At 32.2% G+C, this 16,451-nt stretch overlaps 1 protein-coding gene across 6 annotated transcripts in view; it reads left to right on the top strand.

The window, feature by feature from the left end:
- The window catches only part of LOC107227024 (protein phosphatase 1 regulatory subunit 12A), a 46,809-nt gene that overhangs the window by 28,364 nt on the left and 1,994 nt on the right, over positions 1–16,451 (top strand). For 4 of the 6 annotated variants that reach the window (XM_015668072.2, XM_015668063.2, XM_015668056.2 and 1 more), the window contains 6 exons: positions 1,711–1,860; positions 5,859–6,045; positions 6,346–6,455; positions 7,101–7,172; positions 11,626–11,952; positions 14,219–14,314. In XM_015668072.2, the coding sequence (XP_015523558.1) occupies positions 1,711–1,860; positions 5,859–6,045; positions 6,346–6,455; positions 7,101–7,172; positions 11,626–11,952; positions 14,219–14,314 (942 nt within the window). The remainder of the gene's footprint in view (positions 1–1,710; positions 1,861–5,858; positions 6,046–6,345; positions 6,456–7,100; positions 7,173–11,625; positions 11,953–14,218; positions 14,315–16,451) is intronic. The other 2 variants (XM_015668080.2, XM_015668048.2) reach the window with 2 other exon arrangements.

Below are 16,451 nucleotides of genomic sequence, written 5' to 3'. Positions count from 1 at the left end.
CTTTATAAGAATTGCGGTTGAAAGGTACAATACAAAGAATTTTTAACATTGTCTTAGCGCTGAAATAAATTATAGTAACAATAAACACTCTTCCATTTAGCAAACTAAAGATGAGTTGTCCCATCTTGCAGGTAAAATTGACCCTGCAGGCAAGAGCTATATTCGGTACTCTGATTGTTAGGCAAACTTTATTATTGTAACATCCATCTATTGTTTATTGCTTAGAGAACTGAGTTGAACTTCAAACTGCGATTTCTTCGTAACGGTCAAGAGGCGCACGTATGCCACTGTCCATCTGTTCCTTTCATTCAAGTACTAAATGACTGCCAAGTTTCAGTGAAATCGATGACATTGAAATTATATGCTCCCCACGTATGCCTCGATGTAATTCATTAAAAGTCATCAGCGCGTTTCATATACTGTTTCTAATAACGTTTAAGATTACCTACAATCGGATATTAGCGTTACATCGTATTACATTATCGCATTACAAAACACTGTTATCTGTATGCCTCTAACTGTTCAAAATATATTGACTTCTTTTTGAGGAAATAATCCCTGAAACGGCATTTTAAAATCAGCAGATTATTGCCATGCTAGGTCAAGATATATATCTGACGTGTTGCCGTAAGCTCAAAAACGTCGACTTCGCACAAAATAATTCTATACAATAGCAATTGCATTTTTGCCTATGTTCTAGACAACTAACTTGTCAAAACTTCTCAACGCTGATTTTCTCGCTAAACTTGAACCTATCAATAAACTAAAATCATATTTCCTAGACTTGCTGCAATCCATACGCTCGATAATATTATTCTTCCAGTATAGTGTTACAGGCAAAACCTTCATCTTTGGTGCTTACTGAAACTCTGAATTGAAATTCTTCAGCTTCTAAAAAATAAAGCTTTGAGAAATTTTCATGCTGGAACTTTACATTCACACGTATCACATTTTTAACCATTTGTATATACATATAAATCTCATAAATTCACAATTTAATGTTAATATTATCACAATACAGTTTGGTTTTTAGATAAAAATAGATGAGGTAATCATTGAAAGTTGGCAGATTTCAGCCGAAGTCTTTCAAACTTCACTCCTTATTAGACACTATAACTCACGTTTGTACATAGCCATTTTTCGCAGTTTCTTTTAACCGCTACTAATGATCTCGTTATTAGTTCACAAACATATTCAGTGTTCTATTACTCTGTACAAAATTCTTATTTTATCTCATCTAACTTTGATGAACCATGTTTAATTTTGTTTTAACCCACATGCAACAAATTTTAGAGTATCTGGTTGATTTTAGAATTATTCCGTGTTCAAAAAATTGGAAAAGTTTAATCCGGCAGTACATGATTACGCACCGCAACGATAATATTGCTATAAATACGAAATAACTAGCAACAGATGTTGATTCTACGTATCAATCCACGGAAGCATATGTTTATGTAACCTGAATTGTAATAGTTGCATACTGAATGTTTTGATTGAAAATATAACCAATAGCCTTTTGTCTGCCTCTGTGAAAATAAGTTTTTCCTCTGCATATCATCAAATACATTAAAATTAATATTTGAAGACAATCGCTTGATTACAATTGTTTCGCTATCGGGGGCCCAGCGGTACTTAATACAAATCCGATCCAAACTAAATAAATAAAATTATCAATCATAATTCACATATTTTTTTGGTGAAAATACTCAGCCTCCAGCTTCTGTGAGCAACTCAACCTCAATCACAGCTACGATAACAACAGCTACTCCCACCACAGTATCTGCAAACAAGCCCTTCGAGGAAACCAATTTGCCTGAGAGACGGCCCTCTTGGAGGCTCAGGGTAGATAATGGAAGCAAGGTGTGTGACTCAGATATTGTCCAAGTAGAATCGGTTGTACATTGCCGCCAGCGGAGCAATTTGTGTTCATGGGTATTTCATATTCTTGGCTGGAATTACAATTGAGAATTACTGCTACATATTTTGAAACATTTTATCTTCTTTTTTTTTCGTGCATTGTATGCATATTCTACTTGGAATTTATACATATCTACATTGTAGTTAGATTGAAAATTATGTAATGCTTATCGTAATGTTTATTGTATCGTTAATCCTATAATCGTAATTGGACATTACGACCACATTTCACAATCGACGGTTGTTTACATTAATGGCGGTGGAAAATTCTAAAAATATCTTTCCAATGTGAAAAATTTTATGTGAACAATTTTTTCTGCTGGTTCCACAATTTCGTAAGAGACAAAAAAATGGTTGGTACGTATAAAACGAAGTACATGCTGATGTTTGAAGTAAATGCCATCAACTCCTAAAGTTTATTTACCCACGTTTTTTTTTTTTATAACAGAAGGCAACTTTTATGTACCAAGAAAGAATTTATTCAATTTAGCAAAATAATGATTTTGAGCATATTTATATAAGCACCATTGTGTTTTTCGTGAGGTACTAAAATTTTATATACACATTGACGATGATTCAATTAATTTGTAAGTCGCTTGTACGTTTTACCTAGTTGACAAAGTTGAAAAGTGACCATCTGTTGTGAGCCTAGATGCCATGCTGTCGAGAAAAAAAATGTCTACCCAAAAATTTACTTACTCTCTTGAAGTACCAGCATTTACTTTGTTTGATACACAACAGCCATCGTGTTGTTTCATTAGATTTGGTTCCAGAAAATTCAGAATTTGTTCGAAGTTGCAAAAAACTTAATAAGGGGTGAATAACTTTTTGAAGAAACAATTTCAAAACAACCCCCGGTAGTTTTAGAGTTGGGACAATGATGTAAAAAAATTTAGATCAAAACTTGAGAACGATAGGATTGCATGGTACTCGAGTTGTGCGTAGTATTTAATAATGAATGGCCATACATACACTGTTAGAGTCTATTAGTGAACGTCGAATATTCAAGGTTTGTCAAATCTTTGCAACGGTTTACAGTTATTAGTTAGAATATGTGCCTACTAAATGTAGAAAAATCTCTTTTTTTTTCTAAACGTGAATTTGTACTTTTCATCTATTATGTGAAAATTATACTAAGTCAAACGTGATTTTTTTTTTTTATCAATCGAGCCACTTTTGAAAATGTAACCACCAATTTAACGTTCAATTTATTACGTTCTATTCTATTCTTTGAGAAAACTACACGCTAATTTTTCAAACTTTTATTAGTTGATTGGTAGCCTGATAAATATATAATATAATTTCACATAACCATGGATCATTTTCACTGTTCGCTATCTTATTTTTCTTCTTTTTCTTCTTAATGATTTTCTTGGTAATATTTTTTCGCACTATCAAACCCTTCAAACACGAAAATAATATCAACGGTCTTTTTTTATACAAGTCGAATAACTTTCACTTTGATCATCAAACTATCGAGAATTCAGCTCAACAGAATCATGCAGCTGATAGAAATGTTAAGGAACAAATAGCAAATGTTTAGCTTCAAAAAACGCATGAGAAACTTTTGGATTATGCATTCATTGGCGGTTAGTCTGTTACGATTATAGATAATTTTCTGATATATTCGAACGATACTTTCAAATATGACAATAATAGAAAGTGCTAACGTTTCAAATTATAAACCTTATTTCAGTTAAGCATTAATAAGACGTCTTCTTATGTGATTTTTTATTCTTGCTTTTTTTCCTTGAACCAGTTATTTAGAAACAAAAAATAAGCTATCAATATTTTTACAATATTCGATATACAAAATTCAATTTTTGGAAACGGCTAAAAATTTTTTTGTAAGCCAACAATATAATAAGTATGATAACGCCTAAAGTCTGATCTGTCTAGAATGTGAATGAATGTTACGCTGTCTTGATACAAACACTCAATTCTAGAGAAATTTACAAATGATAATCCTGATAATTTTGAGATATGTAAGTTGAAATTTGTTGATTGATTACTTCTTGGTGGAAATTACAATTTTTTTTTTAAATTTTCCGTCAACAAGCTGTGATTCACACAACAAATTGGAAAGAAGGATGGAATTTCACATGAGCAGGATATTTTATGAGTGTCCAACTGTGAGTGAAGCTCGACACTTATTTTGAGACAGAGTATTGTTTACTTATTTTTAATTTTTTTATGGTAATAACTTTTCACACACTATGTATTGGCGTAAATATCACACTAACATCATTGTTAATTAATATTATAAAAAAAAAAGATAGCAGATATCTAGTCTATAAAATCATTCGTGTGTTTCTTGATAAGTTTGATGTTCAATTTGCACGTGCAAGAAATTTGATGATAATAATTTTGTATTAATTCTTCCTTTTGGTAAAGTTAATAAGATGATTATTTTTTGATCAAAAATAGATTCAGGGTATGCATGTATCATTAATTGGGTTTTCCATGAGAAAAGGAGACGGAAATTATTATTATTTTTATGAAAACAATGTTTTACATGTTTAAATTGTTATTAAAAATTATTAAGAGTAGCAGTAAAGTCGAGAAAGCTGAAATGCGTTTCTTAATGGGCGTCATTCTTGTGTCATTATTTAGTATTCCAGCATGACAAGGTACGAATATCTAGGTTTCGTAGTTAAGAATAATAGTGCGATGTTAGATTGAGTAGACTGAATAAGGACATTAGTAGAATGACGCTTTAAATAGACCTTTTATATCTTTTAAAATGACTACATTTTATTTAAATGTGACTTTGTCATCTTATGTATTTTTTTAATTGTTATGTGTAAACTTATTTATCAATCGATGAAAGCATAGATAAATTCGTGGTAAACCCAATTACACTTACGCACGTTTAACATTATCACAAAAAAAATTAGTATTATGTTTTAATTCAGTCCAGGCATGCATCGACCATAAGACTTACCCTCTATTTCTTAACTGTGCACTCTAGAAAACTTATTTTTTGACAAGCATCCAGTCCAGTCGTCAAGGTATACTAGACAATATGTGATATAATAAGCATGTGATGTAAATTATGTTTTGATACACGTTTGTACCTGTACCAGATGCTTGGAAAAAAGGCTAAAATGTTTGAAGATGCATGATCTCATTGTTTTAACAAATAATTTATCTAAGTTAGCTTGATGTTGGAAAATGCAACCACCCAGTCGCTGTTATTAATTATTACATCCTAGGTAAGCGTAGTAAAATTCTTGTTATTTAAAAAAAAAGTAATTAACTGTATTTTAATTATAATTCATACCTTCTATTTGGTTATTTGCAATGTTTGAAATGTATTATTAAACTATGGTATTGAATGTTTCTTTAACTTACGTTTTGGAATACCCTAATTACAACTGTATCGCATAAGCTGTTGTCTTCGATTTTTTCTCCTACAATTTCATATAGAACTTCCGTTAACATCAGCCTCAGAATGTATTATTTAGCATTATCTGCTCAAATTAACATTCATTAATAATAACTCTTGAATTTTCCCTGTATCTAAATCAATTTTAACTTTACTTATGTTTTTTGAAAATGATCAACTTTTTTTTTTTTTTATGTGCTCGCGAAAATAATGATGAGTATTCACCCTAATTGCATTAAATAATATATTACGATTTTTATTTTCTTATTTGAATATGTTACTATTCTACACTTTATCTATTCGATACTATTCTACACACGCATACTCGTTTTGTTTATTGGATGGTTTATATTGTTCAATTGATTTTATTTGTATATTTTATAATTATTTTAGGTATATTAAAGATTATCCTCCAAAACATGGAATTATTTTATTTGACCTGTAATAATAATAATTATTATATTAATCACAATACCGAAGCGGCATGCAATATTTTAGTTGTTGAAGTCGCTGCTAATTCTTAATTCGCTTATATTCGAATTTAATTCCTCAGTTCCAGCTGGAAGATGCAAATAATAGAACGTCAACTGATACTACGACCGCATATATCAGAAGGCCATCCGGTGGAGCTGGTGTCCCTAGACCTAGTTCGGCGCCGGTGGAAACCATAGCAGCCAGTACTACCGATACGACAATCACTTTACCCTTAAGAAGACCTCTTAAGCCTCCGGAAGATAAAGGTGCGTTGAAAAATGATCACGATGGTTGATCAAAATTGTAAAAATAAAGTGATTAATTATTTTTGTAAACGAACTTTTCCATTATATTTTCATAACACAATTTATATATCTTTGGATGCAAATAAGTTGGTTAAACTTTTGTAAGAATACTCGCCTTTATTGCATTTCATATTCATTCGGTAGCATAATATATTCTGAGTTACTTCGTTTCATCATCTTATTTCAAATATAAATTTTCCCCTTCTTGGTGCATGCTGTCAAAAAATAATGTGATTATACTTCTAAATTTTGTTTTCGCAGAACAAGACAAGGAAAATGATAGTAGAAACGCACAAGCGACACAAGCCGTAATACAAAGGAGACGGCGGCCTAAGAGAAGATCTACCGGAGTCGTCCATGTGGATATGGATGTTAGTATTCATTTTTCTTAAGATATTACCTCATTGTTTCTAGTATAAGACGAACCCCAGTTCTGCGACAGTATTTCAGGATCTTTTTCTTAGTTACCCGCACATCAGACGAAGATGATTTTGGCAGGTTCTGTCAATGACAAAAAACCTCTGCTTATATTTGGAACAATACGATATACGAGTACTTTGAGTAACAAAATATTTCTCCGTCTAGTCTGTATAATCTATTAATTCTCTAGATAAATTCATAATTTTTTCACGTTCAACCTGTTTATTGAACTTGACTATGCAATTGCAGTTACGTCATGTGGGGGTTCTTAATTTTTTCAGTTAATGATGTTGTATAACTCAAGGTTTTTATATTTTTAACGCCAATGCAACTATCCTTAGGTAAATATTTATTTTGGGACAAGTCCAGAGTGATCTGGCAGATTTCTGTTAGCTGTTCGTAAATCACTGCTGCTCGTATTTGACGTCAGAGTAAACATACTATTTATAATGATCCGCGTGACTACACGGATTAGGAATAGCGACAATTTTATTATAAAATTATTTCCTTACATTTAACCATCATTAGTAAAATAACAGTTTTAAACGTTTCTAATTTTCATTCCTTCGCAATTATTATTTTTTTTTTCTTTATAGGAAATTGATCCGGATCGACAGGACACATCAGCCAGTGGAGATTACGAAGATTCCAAGGTCAACCACAATGAGGTAAGCTGTGTAGTCGCACATATTTTCAACTGTGAATATATTCTCTTGTAACAAAATACAAAAGCTTATTGTAATCACAAATCACATCATATGTGTCACGTAATTTTTCACGTTTCGCACAATAATAGCCTCTTGGACATCAATTGCGTCGATAACTTTGCAATGGTAGTCGGGAAGTGAAACTTTTCTGCCAAAAGAATGTTTCTAATAATGCAAAATTCATCGTGCTATTGATCATAACAAAGTGCCGTAAGATTGACCTGACCAAAACCATGAGCCTCCCAAAATTGGTTCAACTTCAAAACTATTGGTCATGCAAAAAAGAAGAAATCGAAAATCATGGTATGCAAGACACATAACTTCTGGTTAGAGCCGCCAAAGTTGTAACAAAAATGGTATCGATTCATTTCAATCAATCTACAATTGAATGGGTTACGCGCATTTCTTAATGTTCAATCAAATAGTTTTATTCCATCAGTTCTCTTTCGATTGCAATACGATTCAAAAGTATCAATACAACTTTCGATTAAACTTGCATGACACTATTTTTTATAAAGGGGTGTCAACTTCCCAAAACTTCTTAACGGTCAGCGCAATGAATAATCTAATCTACTCTATTGAAAAAAAATTTTTGTTTACTTAAGCCGAAATTAATAGATGTGTCTTCGACCATAATATTATGTTGATTAAGTCCTCCGATCTTCCATGTCGTGTAATAAGATCGAGTAGCTGAAAGCATGAACAAAAAATATATTGTTATAAATACCTCTAGAAAACAGACGAATCTTATTGAATCGGGCAGTATTTGTCAGAGCTTTTAACAGTGAAACTACATCTAAGTGTTATTGTTAAATACAAAGAAACTGTTAAAATGTTTGCATATGTGGTCTTGCTTCTGAAAATACGTAAATATGTTTAGATCATTCCATGCCAACTCCACAACCATTTGACCCTGACCCTCTGGGATTTAGTTCGTAAGTTTTTTTATTCTTTTACTCAGGTTAAAAGGCATCTCCGATTTTCTTTCTCTTCATTTCAAGATATTTTCTTTTGAACAGAGAACAGTTTAGGCTCACTCTTTGTAATTGCTTATTCGCAAGCACTTTAGTATCTAAAACAGAATTTTTTACAAGCTATACAGTAATTAAGAACTGGCCTTTTTCGCGCAGTCAGGTGTAAAATAGTCTAGTTTAAAAATGTGGGCACCAAAGTATTTTAGCAACTCCATAAAGATAGTGCATTGTTTTCAAATTTTTTAGAATTTCGCCGGTGTGGCTAAATCGACAAAGCGTGGCAACAAAGAGAAAAAACAGTCGGTTAAAAATGCCTATACACAATTATCGGATCTTGTGTGTTGAAACAAAATAAATGACAAATAACGGCTGATGCAGAAAATAACAATAAAATTTTGGGGAAGTCTTTTAATCTGACGATCGGTACAGTGTAGAAAAAGTCTAGAATTAAATCTGAGAGGGTCAGGGTCAAATTGTTTTGGATTTGGCATGGCATGTCCCATATACAGTGTCGCTGATGAAAGTATCTCAGTATGTATGTGTATTGAAAAGGCTAGTTGATGCCACAAAAACCTCGGGAGATTCACACTGCGTTACAGATTTGTGATATTTTTGGGCCAACCTCTCGGAAGATTAACCTGATTCTTGCATGCTTGGGTAAAAATAACGTGAGAACTACACATTCAAGAGAAACATCATATTAAGGACATGCCTGATCATTTGTTCCGTTTACTATGACTTCCTGAATGTTATTGTGTCAAAGTTGATACAGTTCTATTGACATAAAATAAATGAAACTTATTTAGTATTTTACTATCGAAACTATCGTCAAAACGTTCTGGAACATGGGGAAAAGTTTGCTAGTACTGCAAGTGTAGAAGTTTTAATGGTGAATAATTTTTTCAAGTTGTTTATAATATTTTCTAAGATATTTAATTTGCAGAGAGATTAATTTACAAATATTTCTTGTACGGGTTTTATTAATGTTTAACTTCCTTCGATGCCAATTTGCCTTTTATATTCATCAATCATTTTAGTAAATAACAAAATTTTGTACAATTACAGATTTCTCATTTCTGAAACAATAGTAGGCCGATCAAATACTGAATAAACATATTCAGAAAAGTGAAGAAAACATCTTGTAGATTTAAAAACAATAATTTCGTTATTACTGATGCAATTGCATCCAGCTCTACATTGCAGTTTGCCTTGTTTTGTATTAGCTACCTTTGAAGTTGTGTGTTTTTCTGTTCGATCATTCAAACCTATCGGTCTCCAATATGCATTCAGGATAGCTTGCAAATTGTAACAGTAAAGTTAAAACGTGCAGATGCTGAAAACATTACCTTACAGGAATGTCAAAAAATTGAATAACTTTAGGAACTACTTGATGACATGGTTGAAGAATTAGTAGCGAAGTTACTTTCATCGTTAAAATATATATTGAAGCTTCAAACAAATTACAAAATTGTTTAAAGTCAAATCACAACTATAAAAATTAATTTTTCACTTTAATCTTCTACTTCCTCTATATCCTTTCATAATCTAGGTCTTGGCCAAAAGATTTTAAAAAGTGGATATCGAAAGGTAATTCTATAAATAGCCAAAGTATTGCAGAACTCTATGTGTCTATAATAAACTCTCAAATATTGTGAGAAAAGATTATATACTAATTTTAATTCATCCGCCATTATTACTATTTTTATCTTCTGTATTCTTGAATTGAAACGAAATCGACCCTGATGCGGAAAATGCTCAGAATAGGCACTATGCGTTAATTTGTGAAGGTTATTAAGTTAAATTAATATCTGTTTTCATGCACCATGAAAACGTGCGTCTCAGAATTTTCATGGTCTACGCCTAAAAATAATCCTGTGACATTTCAAGCATGATGCTCCTTTGACATTTACTATGAATGTATACTAATGTTGAAAAGCTACGTAGATATATTATTCAAGTTGCCGTATCGTAAATATTTTGAAACTGTTTTCAACCGAAGGTAAAAAATATAGTTGAAAATTTTTCATTATATTTATAATCTTGAATTTCCAACAACGCGGTTAAAGGCTTATGACTATTTTAACACTTACATGGACTCATCTGTGTATGCCTTGCAGTGGCTGGCAGTTAATTTGTGTGCGTTCTACGTATGTTCCATAAATAGAAACCAGAGCCAAAGCAATGTAGCGACGACCAACCGGCTGATGACTAGTGTTGCCTGCTAGTCGATGCCAGTCAAACGTTTGCTGTCACAGTAATAATTGCCTTACTTTGTCAGTAGTTGAAGAATTCTTTTTTTCTGAGGGAAAAAGTCAAATTTTTTTCCAGCAATTTAACATACATGTATTCATGGAGGCGATGATTTTTTTCACAAGTGCACATTGGATAAAGTACAGATCGTGGGTTGGAGTTTAGAAGAATTTGTGAAAACTTTTATCTACGCCTAAGTTCAGAATTAAAATGTCTTCGTATAGAAAACGAATTCAATCGAAACCTACAACAGCAGCAGGTTTGAGGGCCCAAGCATCTGCTAATGGAAATTCAATTTTTGGGAATCGCCAGACCAGTCTGGCAGGATTATTTGGTTCAAAGAACAATAGTTACTCTACACTACTAGGCATTAACACGCCAAAATCGTACAGCACACCATCTTTTTTGAATAAAACAAGCAAGAACAATACGCCGAATTCATTTTTTAAAAATTCATATTCGGATTCGACGAATAATCTGAATTATTCAAATCCTTACACAACTTATGGTGGAACATCGTCTGGGTACGGTGGCCTTACGGTACCGTCGCACTCTACAGTTCACTCGTTGAATCTTGCTACACCTATTTCGACTTATAACTACCCCCAAGCTCGATGGTCCGTACATAGGGCTAGTAGTTTCAACCAAGGAAAATCTAGACCAAACTCTAATTCAAATTTTGGGTCAAGAAGTTCTAGTCTGCAGAGCTTGGCTGCTTCCGAAGGTTACATTGTAAGAATTTAATATTGAAAACAAATCATATAGATTACGGTAAAGAGTAGATCACTTGTCTGATGAGTATACTCTGATAAAAGAAATGGTTCGTTTTCAAAAACATTTTTAACTGCACAACTGTTTCGCAACCCTTCAAAGTAAATTCAGGTGAAAAATCATAGTGAGAAAAATTTTGAATTTTTTCCAATAATGCATACATACCAAAAAAAGGTTTTGGAAGGTACTAGCCTCACATCTATCTGTTGGCATTCTAATTTTTATCTGATCATACTATGGAATATTCATAAAACGTTCTAATGGAACGATGTCATTACAAAAACTTAGAAACTACCAATTTTAATAACATTCCTTTTCTAAGGTGTATGTATGTACCATTCTATAATTTAATTGGTGGTGTCAATATAAATAACGTACTTGTTTTACCCCTCTGACTTATTGATTAATATTATTTACAGAGTGGAAATGAACGCTCTGGTCGTTCTAGTAGACTTGGCTCGGTATCGTCGGTTTCATCTGACACGCAAAATCCACCGCCCACCCGAACCAGAACTACAACTTCTGAAAACGGTGAACTTGATTATAAGAAACTGTATGAAGAATCGCAAGCCGAAAATGAAAGGTTAAAGGACAAACTACGACGCTCTGATGAACAATTAAAAGAAGCCAAAAGTTTATTAGATAAGGCACAAACTGCCCAAACTAAAAACTCTCTCTCCGAAGCTGAAAAGCGTGAGAGGCGAGCTATGGAGCGAAAACTTTCGGAAATGGAAGAGGAACTGAAGGTAAATTTCATATTTACAGTATTGAGTCTAATATCTTTTTTAACTTTTTATTTAGCTTAAAAAAGTATATACGATGTAACGAGTTTTTGGTGAAAAATTTTTACTAGTGCGCGGAAGTAATTCGTTTTTGATTTTGGCATTGGCATGGAACTAGATTCAGGAGTTTCAAAGTTTTTTTCATGAACAAAATACACGCCCGGATTAAGGAATGCTACTGTATTCTTACAACTCGGTCTGTGATTTTTTTTTTAAGCAAAATAATGTGTTCAAATTTTTGCAGTGGTTAAGCTAGGCATGTCGTCTTTTGGTTGAAATTGAAATAAGTGAAGGAAAAATCGGGGAGCTTCATGTGATTCTGGTTATGAAATAGCCATTACATATTTAAATTAAAATCTTTTCTCAGCTTCGTCTCGATTACGTATCGTACTTTACTTCGACATTGAAGGTCAATAAAATCAAGTAAAAACCGCTTCGGCAACTAAGTTTAGTCCTCTAGGACTTTTTATTTGTATGTATTGTGTTTTTCATTTCTATAAATGAAATTCCTTATTTTCGTAAATCATATTAGTAAACATCTAAATATGTCCACGAATGGAAATATTTTATTATGAAATGTCAAAGTGCGAGACTAGAGAATTATTAAATCAGGTTCTGTTGAAATCATTTTTACATGAGTTACTGATCTTGATGAACACGGCCGTAGTCATAAACAAAAGAAATCATTGGTCTATACTTTTGGACAGACCAAAAAAAATAATACCATGTTACCTTGTTGCGTTATAACAGCTAACATGGTACGAAGAGCAATGTGTTCAGCTCTCTAAAAACTTGTTTCAACTACAACGAAGAGAAAAGAAGAACCTTTTTTAGAAAAAAGTATCGACATTTTCTTTAAGTAACAACTGGTATTATCAAATAAACTACCTTGCTACTAAACATTGATCCAGTACATGGATAATATGAGCAAAGCCATGTCAATAAATCCATCCATAAGTTATAGTATAATTAAGTGCTCTTCAGTCGCTCATTTAACTGTCTAATCAAAGTTTATGTACTTGATTTTATTATTCGGAAATTTCATTTTGACATTGTCCTGCTAAGGCAGCGTCATTGTAGCAAAGCTCTTTCTGCAAATAACGAAAGAACTACTTTTTTTTTTTTGCGACCTTTTTACCACTTTTGAATTTTACTTACAGTATTTTCTGATCTTACATTTTCGTCAAATCAACATTTTAAATCATCACGTCTTGTAGAAAAAGTAATTCGTATGGTCAACAAGTATTGTGCTGCAGGAAAATGTTTAATAACATTTCATTTTATTTGAAAATTACAGTTTCTTTTTTATTCACATTTGCTCCTTGAATTATTTTCATACATGTGGAAGACTGTTGTCAGATAAGACCATTAAATAAAATTTTGTAGTTTTACTATGAACGTGAAATGTATCAAATTTGCGATGGTTTGTACATACTGGAAATTTTTTATACTAACTCGTGATATTTATTTTTGCCTCAAAATTATCAAAAATATCGCCAAGCGACACGTAAAATACTTTCGCATTAAGATTTTCGCTCGGGTAATTTCACTTGAGGTGGATCAGTCAGTTTTCGAATTTCGATGTGTTTAATACTAACCTATAGTTATTGCGGAACATGATTTTTCGACCAAATGGCTGTCATTTTTAATTTTTTTGAATCGCCCTAATGTCGTTTCCATGCCTTTAGAATGCGTTGTATTTCTCGTGTAGAGTTTTTTTTTTTAACTCCAGCTTTATGAAACGAAGCACACTTTCCTTTATTATTTATGCAGCTGAATAAAATAATTAGTCAGTTGCACGTTGAAATTTTTTATTTTTATCCTGTTTTTGATTATTGTGGATGAGTGCGGCAGAAAAATCCTAGTTTTTTAATATAGAACTATACAGTTTCCCAAAACTTATTGTTGGGCTTCGACGCATTGCTTCTTTCTTTAATTTACCACCTTTTGACGCATCTTATTCTCATCTATTCTTAATATCCATACGTGTATGCTTAATTTTCATTCTCAAAAGAGATATTCTAGTTCCTATAATTTTCTCTGGTATAAGACATCCGAAGGTCTAAACATGCTTCGATTTGTCGAGTAATGGTGATAATAACAATAATAATAACAGCAATAGAAACAACACACACTAAAAATACAATTAATTCTAATTTCTTTATATCATGGTTTGGTTTTGGGGCCTGGACAAACGGAGAATTTGGGCTAACCATTTCACTGTTTACAGCAATTACAAAAGCTCAAAGCTGAAAATGAGAGATTGAAAGCCGAAAATCGGGCACTTACCCGCGTCGTATCCAAACTCACCAATACTACTAAATAGGTAAAGGATATAATGACAGCCTCTGCGTTAACATTATACACATACACATGACATTTATCATATTTATTTATTTCATTTGACATTTTATCGTTGATAAATTTTCAACTTAAAACAAAAGCGCTGCATTTGCTTACCTTAGCTCCAAGCTTTATAATCATTTGGTAAATTTTTCATTTCATTTAATTCGTAATATTGCTAACGCTATATACTTGGATGTAATCTGTACCTTGAAACAAAGTATTCCAATTATTCGAGAGAGAGAATTTCATTTCATCGTACACAGAAAATCACATTTCTTACTTCTATCTACGATGTTGTAAATCGATCTCAATTGTTCACTCTATCTTCATTTTAATTCTGTTAAATATTCAATCTCTACGTTAAGGAGTCTCTTGAACGCTTCTCTAACTTTGAAGAACATCTTAAACTGTTTTGCGTCGATACTTATGGGAACAGCTTTCAAGTTATGAGGGAGGTCATTGAAATTAGAAAACTTCACAAAATGGAAAAAGTTTTTACATAAGGAATGAAAAATAATTTAATTTCCTCAAATATGTACGAATTTTCCATAATTCAAGTTTGGAGATGCTTTTGCTTCTTCGGATGCTTTTGGTAGATGAATCTTTCAAATTATGTTAAACTTATTGGAAACTGAGACTAAACTTAGGATCTGACATTTTAAAATATTAGATCATCAGAACTTGTGAAATTTGAGTATTTTATATTATATTATGTTGAGCTGTAAAGTTAAGCCATAAATATCGTTTACTTCAAGGATTATGAAGTGTTAATTCTTGCGCTGCATCAAGAGAAAATTTTTAATGCTATAAACCACTCGTTAGATCCGCTTCAAATTCCACGTACTTATTCTCAGATTCCTAATTGACAAAGCTAAGAAATTAATTTTGAATTCAATCAATACACCTTCATTTGAAGAATCAAATCTTTGACATAACTACAGAAAAAACATTAATTGTTCAGTAAATTTGAACGCTTATGGAAATTACCCGAAGCTTCCAATTCGGTATCACTTTTTTTGAAATTGCGGTTACTATGCATCTGTGATGAATTATGCAATAAATTAAGTTGATCCAGTAAGTTTTCATACAAACAATTTTCTGTCAATGCAGCCAAAAATACTTTATACTCAAAAGTAATAGATAATTTATGGATAATCTGTTGATGTTGCTTTATAATATAGACCATTCGAATCTCAAAACCCTGAATCACACCCTGAACAATAGTCTAGGATTTGGATATGTCAGTTTCCAATAATCTTAAGAGAAAAAAAATGGAATTTTCCAAAACAGAGAAACGTGTCAACCTCTTAACATGCATTTTCTAGTTAGCGTTGCTAATTCTCAAAATTTAATTCCACATTAATTTCATATCCGACGTCGGTGATTTTTTTTTGCCATCTAGTTATAACTAAATCAATTTTATTACTGAGTTAGTTATCAAGATGCGATTGTTCCCAAATATTTCATAAACTGTAATCAGTGTTATCTTGAATTAAGATTTTGGTGTCTTTTTGCAAGTATTATGGATTTATTCAGATTTGAAGTAAGAAGTGTTTTAAAAATGAAAAACCAAACTTATTGTACTTCCAATCATGGTTACCCTGTCTCTAGTTTAGAATTTGAAACATCATTCCATGTAAATCATTTGCACGCATGATTCTGCTCGCTGTTGTGTTTTTGCTTTGATCAGTTGCTGGTGCATTAACTATACGTCAAACCTTTCTGTTTTGTCGACAAATACAGCAAACCAGAAATCCCCCCAATTCCTCTTCTGAATGATAAAACCGCCTGAAAGTTTGGATATTGATGAGATTTACAATCATGCTTGTGTAGTAACTAAGAGAAATTTAGAAAGATACCTGTTAATACAATTGTTTCAGTTGAGGGAATAAACCACTGTGATGACCAAAAATATTATATTTCGATGAATTTCTTCGAATATATGCACATTTTTTCCTGCTAATAATTAACAGGATTAATTTGTAAAGGAATTTCTGAAATATCGGACTTTCATTACTTGATTTGTTTATTAGCTTTTGCAAGGACTATTTACTTTTTTCAGAGATTATGTATCAGTGAACCTTTGGCGATTCGTTTTTTCACGTAAGACTACCATA

This window comes from Neodiprion lecontei, chromosome 2 (genome assembly GCF_021901455.1).
Source record: "Neodiprion lecontei isolate iyNeoLeco1 chromosome 2, iyNeoLeco1.1, whole genome shotgun sequence".
NCBI lineage: Eukaryota > Metazoa > Arthropoda > Insecta > Hymenoptera > Diprionidae > Neodiprion > Neodiprion lecontei.
The sequence above is the reverse complement of the archived record's forward strand: the minus strand, read 5'-3'. Positions and strand labels throughout refer to the sequence as shown.